At 38.4% G+C, this 14804-nt stretch overlaps 1 protein-coding gene across 1 annotated transcript in view; it reads left to right on the forward strand.

The window, feature by feature from the left end:
- Positions 1-14804, forward strand: part of Itga1 (integrin subunit alpha 1) — a 161632-nt gene that overhangs the window by 134578 nt on the left and 12250 nt on the right. Inside the window, exons 22-28 of the mRNA XM_021179797.3 lie at positions 1133-1222; positions 2616-2718; positions 6248-6361; positions 8537-8641; positions 8792-8896; positions 10511-10603; positions 11407-11523. Of these exons, the coding sequence (XP_021035456.1) occupies positions 1133-1222; positions 2616-2718; positions 6248-6361; positions 8537-8641; positions 8792-8896; positions 10511-10603; positions 11407-11523 (727 nt within the window). The remainder of the gene's footprint in view (positions 1-1132; positions 1223-2615; positions 2719-6247; positions 6362-8536; positions 8642-8791; positions 8897-10510; positions 10604-11406; positions 11524-14804) is intronic.

The raw sequence follows: 14804 nt of genomic DNA on the forward strand, positions 1-14804 counted from the left end.
TGATATATTATGTGAGAAAAAAATATTACTTAAACTTATGCTTCTTTCACACAATGCATCTATTTTCAATAAAAGGGGAAAATAAATTTTAAAAAAGAAAATTAGGTGTTATCTTGAACAAAAGTATTTACTTGTTTGTTAGCTAAGTTCAGTTCATCCTGGTTAAATAAAGACTACTACATATATTTTTAAAAGTAGCAAAAGATTAATACAGAACTGGAAGGGGATTTTAGCTTCCTGCTCAGGATGGATTTTCACCAGAACATATACTGTGAGGTCAAGTGGCTTGGCTATAGTACCCAGCATGCTTCCTGCATATAATCACTGCTATAGAGATGGAAAATAAGTTAACAAGTACAAGATGAGTTAATGGATAAATTAATTGAATCAATTCAGTTTAGTTCAGCATCTATTTCTTTGACATCTACTATAGAAAATTTAATAATAAAATATCCATTTTGTAGATGGAAAAACCAAGGCAGAGAAAACTTAAATAACTCAATGTAAAGTTCAAGAACAACTGCATTCCCCATCATCTGGCCATATACATTTTATTTTTTTCTCCATTCTTCATTAATATATGGGGCATATTTGTGTTTAGTATATATGTGTGTATAGATATAAATAAATTTCAGATATCATGATAATTACACTCAAATCAAAGAATACTTAAAAATGTAAACAACATGCATACTGAGTACTCAATTGGGAAAGACTATTAAAGGCAACATAAGAAGATGTTAGATTCACAATTAGCTGTATGAGCCTTGTTGAGTCTCTGTACAAGGGCTTCATACATGATATAGATAAACTAAGGTAATTTGTGTCCAAATCTTTATGCCACAGAATTCCAGCAGTGTCAGCATTTTAATGATTAAGCCTGCGAATTCTTATTATTTCAGACAATTTAGATAAATGTAGTCTAAATGAGTGTGATTTTCCATTCTAAGTCAACAGCTTGGGAACGTTAGCAATGCCCAGCTCCAGTCTCCCCTCTCCTCTCAGTAAAAACAAACCAAGAATTCTACGATTTTGTATTCTATTAAGTTGCCAAGATAATCTTTTTCAAGTGCATGGAGGTGGTGGGTGAGTGAGCAAATGTAACAGTTAGTGTGATTGTGCTGTTTTCCAGTGACAGTGAAGAGCCCCTGGAATCTCTTTATGATAATGAAGTAAATATTTCCATCCCAGTAAAATATGAAGTCGGACTGCAGTTTTACAGGTAGGCTGAATCCACCTTTACTAATTGGGAGCTTTCTGATCACCAAATGGTTCCGCTAGTGTGGTCCAGGGCTGACAGCATCACCTCTCGGATGCTGAAAGGAACAGATACTTGGATGCTTAAAGGGGCAGGCAATCCAGTGCCCCTTCAGACCTGCCAAGCATAGAAGGGGCCCAGCAGCCATATCAAATATCTCTCATATAATCCACATATACCCCAACATTTGAGTACCCGTGTGCACTAAATATTGAAATACAATGTGTGAATGACAGGTCTTAGCTCCTAGTTAGTAGGAGCTTAGCAAGCCAAATCCTTGACAAACTGCAGTGTTTTCTGACAGGTCAGCAGCATATTTCTGGTCACTGTTCTTCCTCATCCTGTGGGCTGGGGTCCACCTGCCCACTCTGTCACACACAGCTAAAGCTTTTCTCACTGGTCAGCCGTTAGTTTCTTCTACTATCCAAAAACCATTCTTTCCGTTCAGACCTTATTTTCCATTCAAATACCAGTCCCGTTTGTAAACTTCCACTCCACAGAGTCCCTTGCTCATGAATTCCCTTCCTGAAGCAGAATCGCAAGCTTTTCTATGTAACTTTGTGCAATGCATATAAACATATGAGAGTCAGTGCCAAGGTCAGCCTAGTCTAACGCTGTCTTGTTCTGTTTCTTATGGCACTTTTTCTTGGGCAATGACCGATCAGAAAGCAAGGGTCATAGGCTAGGTACTTAGACTCACTCATTTTGTCCTTGCCTTGGAAGTCTGCTGTCTGTTGTCTGACTTGCTGCATCCGCTTCTGTCGGCACAAAGATTTCCCCAACAGTTCTCCACTTAATTTAAATCAATTTTTGGCACGCATGTATAAATATCTTTTATTTGTCTTCTCTTGGCTGAAGTGCTGCTTTGAGAGACGGTCTTAATTCTACCAGGGTCATCCAAGGACTGTGACCTTTGTTGGGAGAGTGGGTTTTCCATCTAGCAGTCACAGTGCCTTAAAATTATGTAAATGTAAATGTTCTTTTAAAAACTGGTTTTGTTTCAATTCAGCAATACTAAATATATCAAATTTTGGTCTGATTTTTCTCTAAATTTAAATGCTGGAGGATTCATAGAAACTGTTCACTTGCTAACAATGAAATTATATTTTGAAAGTTACATATAATTTAACATATTGGCATCACGTAAGCAACAGTGACTATTGAACTAAGTGCTTCTTAGCATCCTCAAATATTTAACTGAGGTTTTTTTTGGTGGGGGTATAAAAGAATCACTCTATGTTTTGAAGTCTACAAATATTTTTATGGAATCCTATGAGGTAGGGAAAGAAAAGAATGAAGTCAAATAAAATTAACTTTACTGTGTTTTATTTTTATTTTTCCAATTCATTCTTCTAAGTTCTGCGAGTGAACACCACATTTCAGTTGCTGCCAATGAGACTGTTCCTGAGCTGATTAATTCCACTAAGGACATTGGGGATGAAATTAATGTCTTCTACACGGTAAGAAACCGCCTCTAAGTCAATGTTGTGAATAAGTTATTGGTATTAAGAAAACAAGAAAGTATTTCAACATTTGCTGTCCATATCCTAGCATACTTTTCTTTGTAATTTAACTGTTAGAATAATTTGTCAAATTGATAATCACTTCTAGACCTTCAGGCTAAGATTAAGTGCAAACTGGTAATTATACCTTAAGTCAATTTTAAAAGCCAAAGTCTCTAATTTCTTTATAGTAAGGCATATTAACTTAGAATAAATTCCTAGAAAAAAAAAATCACTCTGGTATCAAGTAGCTATTACAAACACAAGGTTTATATAGTTTATATTAGTTTTAGTATAGCCAAGAAAGTCATGTTTCACAGAATCTTAACAATTTCACAAATGAATTTTTTCAAAACCCTTTGGGGACTCTTTTCCTTTATTCAGTGAATCACTGTCTCTTGTCTGTCTATTGCTCTCATATGGACTATGTGGTAAATTACCAACGTTAGCACAGCAACCTCTGTAAGTGATATTTTCTACTACTTTTTGTTGTTGTTGTTGTTGTTGTTGTTCATTTTAAGTTCTTTATTGAAAACGTTACCTAGGCTTTAGAGCAGGCTGTCACAGAGCTTCAGTCTGGGTAACCCTTATAGACTTGGTATTATTCAAGAAGAAAAGAGCATCCAATTCCAGTGGACGATTTATGTATATATGCCACCAAGTGATACAACACCCTTATCAATGAAGGCAGCCTTAAAGCTGTGGGAGCATTGTCAGCAACGAGGAATGAAGTTCTCTTACAAAATGGAAATGAATGCACGCTCTGGAGACGAATCTGAGTTCTTTGCTAGAATTACTGTGACCAGCTAGCTCCATTCTGGAAATTGACATGAACACAATCTCCCTGCTCAGTTCTGGAATATGATTTTATAATTCAGACTCTTTGTACCATAACAAACAAAAAGAGTGAAAAGGGAAAAAAAAGAAACTTCACTGTTGTAGTTTTTTTGAAACTTACTAGGCTCCAGCTTTGCGATAGGAGCTCCCTCTTACAAATAATGTTCACATGGATAATAACACAGTGTATCTCTTGTAGTTTCGCTGTATTAAATTAACTGGAGACCTGCCATCAATGGTTGGGCAAGACAGACCCCCACTGTTAAAATTAACTCTAGAATAAATTGCCTGACTAAAAATAAAAACAACATATTTAGGCGAGTCCTAGTGACTTACTATCGGTAATTTTCCCTAAGAAATTACTAATGATTAAAAATTTTAATAGCACTCTTATAAAGTGCTTAAATTTTTAAGTCTTAACACTATGAAATTACTTAAATAAACTGTCATTCATTTGGTAAAGACAATGTTATATATTCAATGGGAAGACAATATATTATAATATCTTGGCTACATTCGCTAGTTATCAGTTTTCCAAGCTTATTTGGTTTTCTATTGTTTTCCCTTTGGTGCACAGGAACAAAACAGAGATGAGATTCTAATTCCTAGAGTTAAAAGCTAAGGCAAAACTGCAAACCAGATTAGCACACCAAGTTTCACCCAGGTGACAGGTGCTGAAAGATATTTGTTATCCTGCTGTTAGAGGTCGTATTCTCAACTAACCAGTATGCCACTGAGAAACAGCGTAATAGATTTAATGAACATTTGGAGTTTTGTTTTTGTATATATAATATATAAATGTTATGATATAATATGTTTAAATAACAAAGATAAGTTTATGCAGTAAAATGCAACTAAAGTGGGTGGGTTGTAGAAGACTTCGGTTTTCTGCTTGTTCTCAACATTTTTCCCGTGTTTTTAGAAAGATTTCTTCTTAGTAAGAAAACCATGATGAATCAGAATAGATGATCCTGACTGAATGTCAGAAGAAGAGAGCGTGCAACTGAATGGCTGTGGCAGGCAAGCCCTGGGTAGATTACAACTCCCATGGTTGCGGACCATGTTCATATGTAAGAGGCCAGGTACAGACAGGAATCTCCACAGTCCCACGGCTGAAGGTGATGTGACCTTCACTAACCGTGGAGGACCATTGCAGATCTAAGCAGCTCTTCACAGAGGAGGCTTTATTAGTTAGGCAGGCCTGGAATCTGTTGGTGATGATTAAAGAGTTCCCATACAGCTAAATAAACATCACTAAGGAGCCATTAATATATAGGAGCTGGAGATCATGCTTGTATGCTTGTATCCAGGGGGTACACGGCATCCAGTGGTCCCGATTCCAGGACATCAATTGCCGATTCAGAGTTAGCGGGTAAAACACGCATAGGAACTGAGGTGGAAGTCACTCAGCTCATCAGACTGGGGCATCAGTAACCAGGGTACAGTATCGCTAGCTTGTGATACAGTGGTGAAAGGAAGATAGTGGATGCCTATCTTACCCAAACAGTGATGGCAGGCAGGTCCCGTGTAGCTGAGGCTAGAGATAGACGACTTAGGGCTTCTGGGCATTGCAGTTAACTAGGTTAAAACAAAAAAAAACATGTGCTAAGTTTTTCTTGTGTGGATCAAGGAAATGATCTCTACCTCCAGAAACTCTGGATAGAGGCTTAGGAGACCCTTGGTGGGCAAGAGTTCTCGCTGTGCAGTCACATGGCCCTGAGTTCCAATCTCAAGCACTTACATTAAAAAAAAAAAAGAAAGGAAGGAAGAAAGAAAGAAAAGAAGGAAGGAAGGAAGGAAGGAAGGAAGGAAGGAAGGAAGGAAGGAAGGAAGGAAGGAAGGAAGGAAGGAAAATCTAGTGTGTGCCTGTTACCCTAGCATTGGGGAGCAGAAACATGGATCCTGAGAGTGTGCTGGCTAGCCTGCCGAACCTAAATGATGAAAGTCTAGATTAGTGAAAGATGATGTCTAAAAGAAATGGCACAGAGTGATAGAGGAAGACATCTGACCTCCCCTGACCTGCATACACAGGGACAAACAGACTTACATTTTTATATACATGCAACACACACACACACGGATAGAAGGCATGGCAAGAGATTAGCAATAGTGTTAATTTTCAATACTGATTTCCCACTAATGTTTTCACTGGACTGCTTAGCCCAGGTTGATAATACACTGGGAAGTGTATTATCCTAGTGGGTATTCAGCGTGCTTGTTTAACCTGCCCATAAGAGAACAATGTAATAACTAACCTTACATGCCTTGGGTTTTCCATACAAACAGCTTAACTAACATATAGCTATAATGCTAAGTTATATACTTTTCATGCTTCTGATGCAGAGCAGTGCATACTTTATGCAAATGCTATGATAACCATTTGCTAGAAAGAGCAAATAGGCTGAAACTACCTATAAAATGAATGTCCAGCGTCAATCCTGAAAGCACCATGCAGATATTACATGGTAGTATTTGCCCACGCAAACATGCCTATGTATTTACGTATGCATGTGAACATACACATACAAACACACATATACCACGTGCACAAAAACATGCAAACAAGAAAAGAACCCAAGTCCTATATAAAATGGAGAGGATGCTTTGGAAAGAGCCGAAAATGATTATATGTGTATTTGTTTTCCTACAGATTAGAAAAAGAGGGCATTTCCCAATGCCAGAACTTCGGCTGGCAATTTCATTTCCCAATCTGACGTCAGATGGCTATCCTGTACTGTACCCGACTGGATGGTCATCTTCTGAGGTAAGTCATGGATGGTTTTGAATTTTTATCATTATAGTTTCTTTTCAAATTTTCTTTTCAAAACTCCTGTTAAAAATTACATTTCCATTTACTTATTTATTTTGTATGAGGAGGTTAGCTTGCACAGGCCATAGTACACAGAGGACATCAGAGAGCAACTTGTAGTAGTCAGTTTTCTCCTTCCACCATGTGGTCCCTGCAGTTTGGTGACTCAGGGTATCAGGCTTGGCAGCAAGTGCCTTTCACCAGAGGCCCTGGGACAGAACTCAAGTCACTGGGATAGCGGTGAACACTTTTTACCAGCCAAGCCCATCTCTGCAGCCCACTGCTACTCTCCAGCTGATATGTAAGCCTTGGGTTATGTATGACACTTGTCATGAGTGTGGTTCTGTTAAAGAAAAACATGGAGAAGCAAGTAAAAATTAATAACTACTCCTATCAATGACAGAATGCATAAGCTCAATATCCAGTGCTCTGGTAACAAACTACAGAAAGCGAGGAGCTAAACATGCTAGTTTGTTATTCAGTAATGCTGAGGGAGAGCAGTCCAGTGTGGAGGTGCTGATGCCGGAGATGCCCTCTGGGCCACACTTGCCCTCCCAGCATCTAGTGTTTGCTGGTACCTCTGTGTATCCCTTGACTCCATCCCTTCTGTGATTCTGTGTTCATTTCTGTCCCGATGTTTTTGTGCATCCCTTCTTGCATTTTCCTGAAATGTGGGATGTTCTTACCTGGAAAACTTCTATTTAATCACACCCACAAAGACTGAGCTTGCAGAAAAGATTGTAGTCCCAGGCTCAGGATGCTCAAACTCAGGCATGCCCTTTAGGAGTCACGGTGCAGTTCAGTAGATATTAGGTAATTGATTGCTGATGGATACTTGATTATTCATTGTTGTTTAATTTATTTGAGGGAGTCGACTCAATAAAGAAGCCTCATGGTTTTTGTCTAACGATACATAGCTCTACACAAAAGAGCACATTGCTACTTACTTAACCCCAAATTGTCCCAGCATGGTGGCCCCATTGTACTTATAACACTGAATAGACCCTGTTCTGCTTATTACTATTATTATGTATTTATGATTGTTGTTGTTATTATCATTCGCTGTTTTGTGTCTAGACCACAGAAAGCCACTCAGTGTTAAGTTAGTGAATGCCTGGGTTCAACATTTAACATTATGCCTTCTTTTCACCCAGTTTTTCAACACTAAAGCATTCTCAGAATTAAAAATAAAAACATAACAACAGGATTATTTGCTGTGGAAGTCATTTAATTATTTTACTAAGGGCAAGGAATAAAGAAACCTCTGGAATTTCCCTTGAGGTCAAGAAAACGGGCATCTCACCGAGCACCATATGCTAGTGCTTTCCTTTCCCTCAGCAGAATGTATGCATGCACATTACGTTACTGTCTCTGTCTATTCATATCTATGAATTTAAATATCTGTACATAATGCATAGATAATACAGTATCTATAATTGAATATACACATTGTGGAAATTTACCAGATTTTCTTTGAAAAACTATAAAATCGATAATTGTGAGCTCTGTTGCAGTTGCAAGGGCCATGAAGACAGTGATTATTACCTGGGGTAGGAACACATGGAAGATGCCTTACTGCCTCTCCTGTGCTGCATACTCACAAATAGACTATATACGTATATGTATATATGTGTATGTATATGTATGTGTATGTATATATGTGTATGCATATGTATATATGTGTATGCATATGTATATATGTGTATGTATATGTATATATGTGTATGTATATATATGTATGCATATGTATATATGTGTATGTATGTGTATATATGTGTATGTATATGTATATATGTGTATGTATATATATGTATGCATATGTATATATGTGTATGTATATGTATATATGTGTATGTATATATATGTATGCATATGTATATATGTGTATGTATATGTATATATGTGTATGTATATGTATATATGTGTATGTATATGTATATATGTGTATGTATATGTATATGTATGTTTGTGTGTATATATGTGTGTGTGTATATATATATATATATATATATATATATATATATATATATCTCAATGGCTGTCATTCACAGATCCTTCATATTATTGCACCAACTTACCTTGTTCTCTTGCCTTGGGCAGTGTCTAATGAGGAAATCTTTCCTTTCTTAGAATGTAAACTGCAGGCCTCGAAGCCTTGAGGACCCTTTGGGTATCAACTCTGGGAAGAAAATGACAATATCAAAGTCTGAGGTTCTCAAAAGAGGCACAATCCAGGTAAACTAAGTTCTGTTATTTTTTTTTCTTTACGCTTTCCAAGTGCAGCCTATCCCATGCCAACCTAGAAACATATATCTGAAGCATTTTAATATAGAGCCTGTGATCAGACCGCAAGCACCGTAACGTGTATCCCTAACCATCCAACAGGACTGCAGTACCTGCAAGATGGCTACCATCACGTGTCATCTCCTCCCCTCCGATGTGAGTCAAGTGAATGTCTCACTCATCTTGTGGAAACCAACTTTCATAAAAGTAAGTGCTAGTTCACTATGCAGTAGCTGGGTAAGTCACAGCATTGCCGTGGAAAGAACAGGAGGCTGGGAGTGTCCAAGAATGTGAGCTACGACCAGCTCTCCTGCGCCAGCTGGGCGGGGCTCATCTTCCCCATCTGCCAATCATAAAGCTTCCTCCAAAGTTCCCCGTCAGATGCAAAGCTCTTGGGCTCTCTCATCGCTAATCTTTGCACTGTACTCCATTATTGAGGTTTGTGCTTATCTTATTAGTAGTTTGGGACCGAGTTAGGATTCAGAGGATGATATGATCATATTCCTTGGTGTGATTAACAAAGTAGAAAGCTTGACTGCATAAGAGTGGTGATTTCTGTTTGGACTGTTTATACAAGTATTTCTTTTATCCCTTACAAAGCCACATCCAGCCGAATGCAGGCCGTTTTAAAATAGTTTGTTATACTTTGTAACTTTTGTTTATTTTATTTTATTTATTTATTTTGGTTTTTCGAGACAGGGTTTCTCTGTGTAGCCCTGGCTGTCCTGGAACTCACTCTGTAGACCAGGCTGGCCTCAAACTCAGAAATCTGCCTGCCTCAGCCTCCCAAGTGCTGGATTAAAGGCATGCACCACCAATGCCCGGCTGTTCATTTCTTTAAAGAAATATTTAGTTGATCGTATAGATCTAAGAATTTGAGGTTTTTCCCTATGAAGATGACAATGTAAGTCATCAAGGTTTAATATTGTGTCATGCACAATCCTTAATAAGTACCTATGCACAGTCCTCATCACTGGAATGTAGCTATCCCATACCTACCTAGATGCAGGTAAGTCCGAAGTTCGCTTTTCTAGAGAAAAATCTGAGTGGAAGTTATTTTGAAGTTTTCGTTCTCATTTTATAAAGAGGATCTAAGGGACGGTCTGATGGGGGCAGCGGGAAGTGAAAGAGGTATCCGCAGTCACAAGTGTATTAACCTCACAGAACAATCTCAGTTTTCTTCTCTTTTCTTTTTCAAACCTTACACACAAGTGCACAATAGATCTTGATGCTATCTACACCTCGCTCCCCTTCCAGCCCGTACAAGAGCTACACCAGACATCCTGTCTTCATTTTATAACTTGTTATTTATTTGTATTTATTAATCTACCAAATCCAATTGTGGCGCACCATATGCATGATCTGAGGTCATCTACTTAGTCAGGGGTGGCGAGACGCGGGGGGCACCACTGGCCACATGCATAGCCATACTAAATAGACTTACCAGACTGTGTTTTATCTCTCTTCATCTATAACAACAATCAAGAATAAGAGATAATGAATTTGAAAGGGAATGGGGGTTTATGGGAAGGGCTGGAAAGAGGGGAGCACGGGGGAATGATGGAACTATATTTTTATGTTAAAATATATCTTTTTTAAAAAAGAAAGAAAGAAAAGTGACTTTCCCAACCTCTTAAGTTCCTTAGCTAGAGGTGAGACCTCGGGAGCCTCTCCCAGTCCGTACTGGAATTTTAGCTGGGTTGATCTTGCCCGACCTTACATGGGGGACTGCAGAAGGTGTGGTAACTGTGCGGCTCAGACATGACCACCGTCATCTTGATTAGCGCGGAGCATTAATCACGAACCCCACCTGCCTTTCAGGCACATTTTTCCAGCTTAAATCTTACCATACGGGGAGAACTTCAGAGTGAAAACTCATCGCTGACTTTAAGCAGCAGCAACCGGAAACGAGAGGTAAGTGCGGCTGCGCGTCTGGAAACATTACGGCATTTAACTGCAGACTTGACCAGGGTGTTCTGGCACGGGGGTGTAAGCAGCGATTGAACGGACGCTCATGTCAGACATGGATTTGATTTCCATTGGCTTCTAATGTGATTTTCAGGCTTGGTCTTATTCCTTAGAAGCTAGGAAAGCCGTCATGTTTACAACTCACCAGCCATGTTTGACTTTATCGTCTCCTCCTCAGAAGACATTGTAAAATCTATTTACAGAAAATGCCTCTGTGTGTGTGTCTTTCTGTGTGTGTGTATTTAAATATATGTGTATATATTTAGAACTATATATGTATGTATGTTCTCTCACACACACACACAATTTGTTTTTAAAACTCCTTCACTTAGTCATTGGAAAATCCAAAACAAAGATGAAGTCATTCAAGCTGAGTCCTTGGTAAAAGTACACGTATTTTATCCTTGACTTTTTAGAAAATTAAGCCGAAGGACTTATTTTAGACAAAAGCATGATTTTCTCATCCTGTCCTGGGAACATTTAGAAATCCCATCTGGGTGAGCCATACCATTTAAGTTGTAAAACTCTGTTTCGAACTGCTCTACGTTTCCATCATAATAAATTTGATATTATGGGACATTGTGAGTAAATGAAAGGCATTCTCAAATGTAAACCAAATGTTTTCTCTGTATACAATAATGAGATTAATTACACTGTTTGGTAGAAAAATAAAGCCCACCCGAACTCGCTGTTCCAGGAGTTCTGCCGGGTGTTTATTAGCGTTAACAACCGTGTTTAATAATTTTCAGCTGGCTATTCAGATATCCAAAGACGGGCTCCCAGGCCGAGTGCCGCTGTGGGTTATCGTCCTGAGCGCCTTTGCGGGACTCCTGCTGTTAATGCTGCTTATATTAGCCCTGTGGAAGGTAAGCGTCATGGTTACTGCGCATGCTTATTCCAATCACCAAGAGACAATGGGCAAAATAAGTTAGGAGTTGTTGATGCTTTCGTACATAATAAAGTGCAAGCTTTCATGTGAGAAGAGAGATGTTTTTTAAATGACTCTTCATACATAGAGTCTCATTTTTACAGAGTCTCATTTTTACAAAGGAAAAACCGTGTGCCTCAATTGGGGATACATATATCCAAAATCCCTGGGCGTCCTTTTTACTGGGGAAGATTACAGAGGGCCATTTAAGTTAACATTTACCTAAAATTGTAATACGTCTATTTATTACTTTTTAAAGTAAGGAAAACAAAAACCTAGTTTTATGGCAAAAGCAGTCTGAAGTCCTATATCAATGAAGGACACACGAGGACTAGACTCATAGTTGAGATGGGTCTTGCTTCAGCCCCTCTGTGTGTCTTAAAAATAAAATGCTTCTTTGGTGTATAAACGGAAAAAACAACCCATTTTCTTTTGTGTGGCTGTATAAGGAACAAGTAATACAATAGTAAAATAGTATAATGAAGAACATAAGGTCCAGAGACCCCCTATACCAAAATCCTTTGGGAACACCAAGGTGGTAATTTGTTTTCTTTCAAGTTAATTTAGCTATTTACTGAGATGGTTTAGGGTGAGAAATGTAAGAACATATTATTTTCAAACAAGCCATGATGATAGCTTTTATGATGAATTTATCAGAAAACAAGATAACAGAGAAAAGTTGAATTCAATATTTTTTTCAGTTAAATGTGGAATTGGAATTCTTTCTTGCATTAACATAATTTACCTACTGCCTTTTTAAATAAAGCATGCAAAAATTAAAAACTGTAACTACATACTCATTTTTCTATTGTATGAACAGTAGAATTATTTTTATCTAGTGAGGTTTTTTTTTTTTTTTTCTTGCTGAGCTACAACAGTTATCACCCTTGCTGAGTTTTCTGTGATGACAAACTTCCTCTTTGGGAGATTTCCTCCAGGGAGAATATGCCCAAGCATCTTTGGATTCCATAAACAGAATCTATGATCCTTCCCTAGCGAAGCTCCAAGACACTCAATGGTATCCTTTCCTCCTCTGAAGTTCCTAGGGGCCAATGTTCTCTGCAGTACCTGGCTTGGCCACACTGTGGTACCCAAGGCCTGGCTTCTACGTTGTGCTTGGCACATAGACCGGTTTCCGCAGCTTAGAAGGGCCTCTGATTCACCCTGTGCCTGACGATGCCTCCCAGTTAATGTGATAATGTCCCTCTAGTTAATGTGAGCGCTGACTGAGCTCATATGGCATGACGTTAGGGCTCAAGGACAGCCAGGCTGATATTAGGATCAGTTCCGCTGACTTCATACCTCTGTTTAAACCAAACAAACAAAAGGGAATTTCCACCCACCTGTTTCTAATTCCCTAGTTTGAAAAAGCCCAGATATAAAAATAAAAACATTTCCAGAAAGTGCTGTGTTGATACCTGCTTACAGCTTCTAAGACTGTCTTTGCCACCCACCAACGGCCAGCTAACAAACTCTGCGCTGTCTTGCCGTGTACGTTTAGTTAGTTCAAACACCTTCCGGAAAGGCTGCACAATCGCCACTCTGACTCCTATGACAGACAGAAGGAGCTAGCTCTCAGTAAGTGCTTACCGTGTCCCAGGAACTCTGCTAAGCACCCTGCTTCCGAGCATCCTTGCGATTGTGACCCTTAGTGTAGAAGTTAGGCCTGCTTCTTCCTCCCAGAAATAAGACCCACTCTCAAAATATATTTATAACATCTGACTAGATCATAACTTAACCCATTTAACTTACACTTTGCCACGTGGCAGCTTACCTGTGCTCAGGTACCATGCATCCAGCTCTTTACATCTTCCCAGGGCAAATCTCCTGCCTAGCATTAAATCCCAGAATTCTTTCTGCCTCCCGGATGTCCCACCTTCTAGTCTACCCTTTCCAATAGGCCATAGGTTTTTTTTTTAATTGACAGGTGCCACATCCATACAGACACAAGATAGTCTCTGAACACCTCAGTCTCTAAATGAGGAAATGAAGTTACAGACAAGGTTTGCATGTTTTTCAGGGCCGCAAAGGCAGTAATATTCTGAATAAGATTTTGAGTAGATATTAACTGATTCCATTCTGTGTTCCTTACAACTTTTATAGCAATACATTGTAACTGCATTTTACACCTGCAAATGTTAAAAAAAAAAAAGGTAAGGAGACTTAGTGAACCATGAGCGAACAACTAGATACAACTAGCATTGTTTCTAAAACCTCTGCATTTTTTAAAAATAAATTCCTTGGCTGAACAGTACAGGGTATAGGGCCACGATTTCTTTGAAACATGTAAAATACTTGGCTCAGAAAAAAAAATTCAGAGAACATATAAAACAGAATACTGCAGTTGGAAGAAAAACCATGAGAAGCAAGGACATGCCTTTTATTATTTGATTCACACAATGTCCAAGTCCCATTGCTGATGAGTCTTCATCTTACACCTTTGTCACCCACCCAGCGTAACTTATTGAAGGGAATATGGTAGTTCCCCATAGTCGGTTTCTCTCTGGATAACTCCAGGATCCATCAACTGCTCATCAAAATATAATGCAGAGTATATAATAAGATACTCTGGGAAATTTTTTAAAATTCACTTGCCTAACTTTCATCACAACACAGTGTTATGAGAGCCTATTTTATTAGTCATTATTGTTAATTTCTTACTAATTTATATCACTTTCATCATCAAAATGTACAAATAGGATAAAACAAAACTTCATGTCTGTCGCTCATTACTGCCACTGCCATGTTTCAGGCACCCAGACCTGTGGATAAGGAGGACTGGTGTGGCATTACGTTTTAATCTTTTATTAGTCGGTATTCATTTGTTTATTCGACACTTATACCACATTATGCATTGACCACCTACTTCTTGCCACAGGGTGTTGAACTAGGTTAATTCTATAAAGGAGAATTTATAATACAGAAATCAAAACAGGAAAGCAACACCCCATAGAAGGTCTAGGGGGGTCACAAACTTACTTTTCGTTTTTCAATTCTTGGCTAAGATCGTCTTGGTTTAGTTCGCTTCCCCTAGTAAAATTAATGTTTAGAGAATTTGAGTGGAAAAGTTAAGATCAAGGTAGTTTCATCTGGAACATAGACTTTCAGAAACCTTAAAAAAGAAGAAGAAGAAGAAGAAGAAGAAGAAGAAGAAGAAGAAGAAGAAGAAGGAAGAAGAAGAAGAAGAAGAAGGAAGAAGAAGAAGAAGAAGAAGAAGAA

The sequence above is a fragment of the Mus caroli genome, unplaced genomic scaffold, assembly GCF_978045245.1.
Source record: "Mus caroli unplaced genomic scaffold, Mus_caroli_1 scaffold_15, whole genome shotgun sequence".
NCBI lineage: Eukaryota > Metazoa > Chordata > Mammalia > Rodentia > Muridae > Mus > Mus caroli.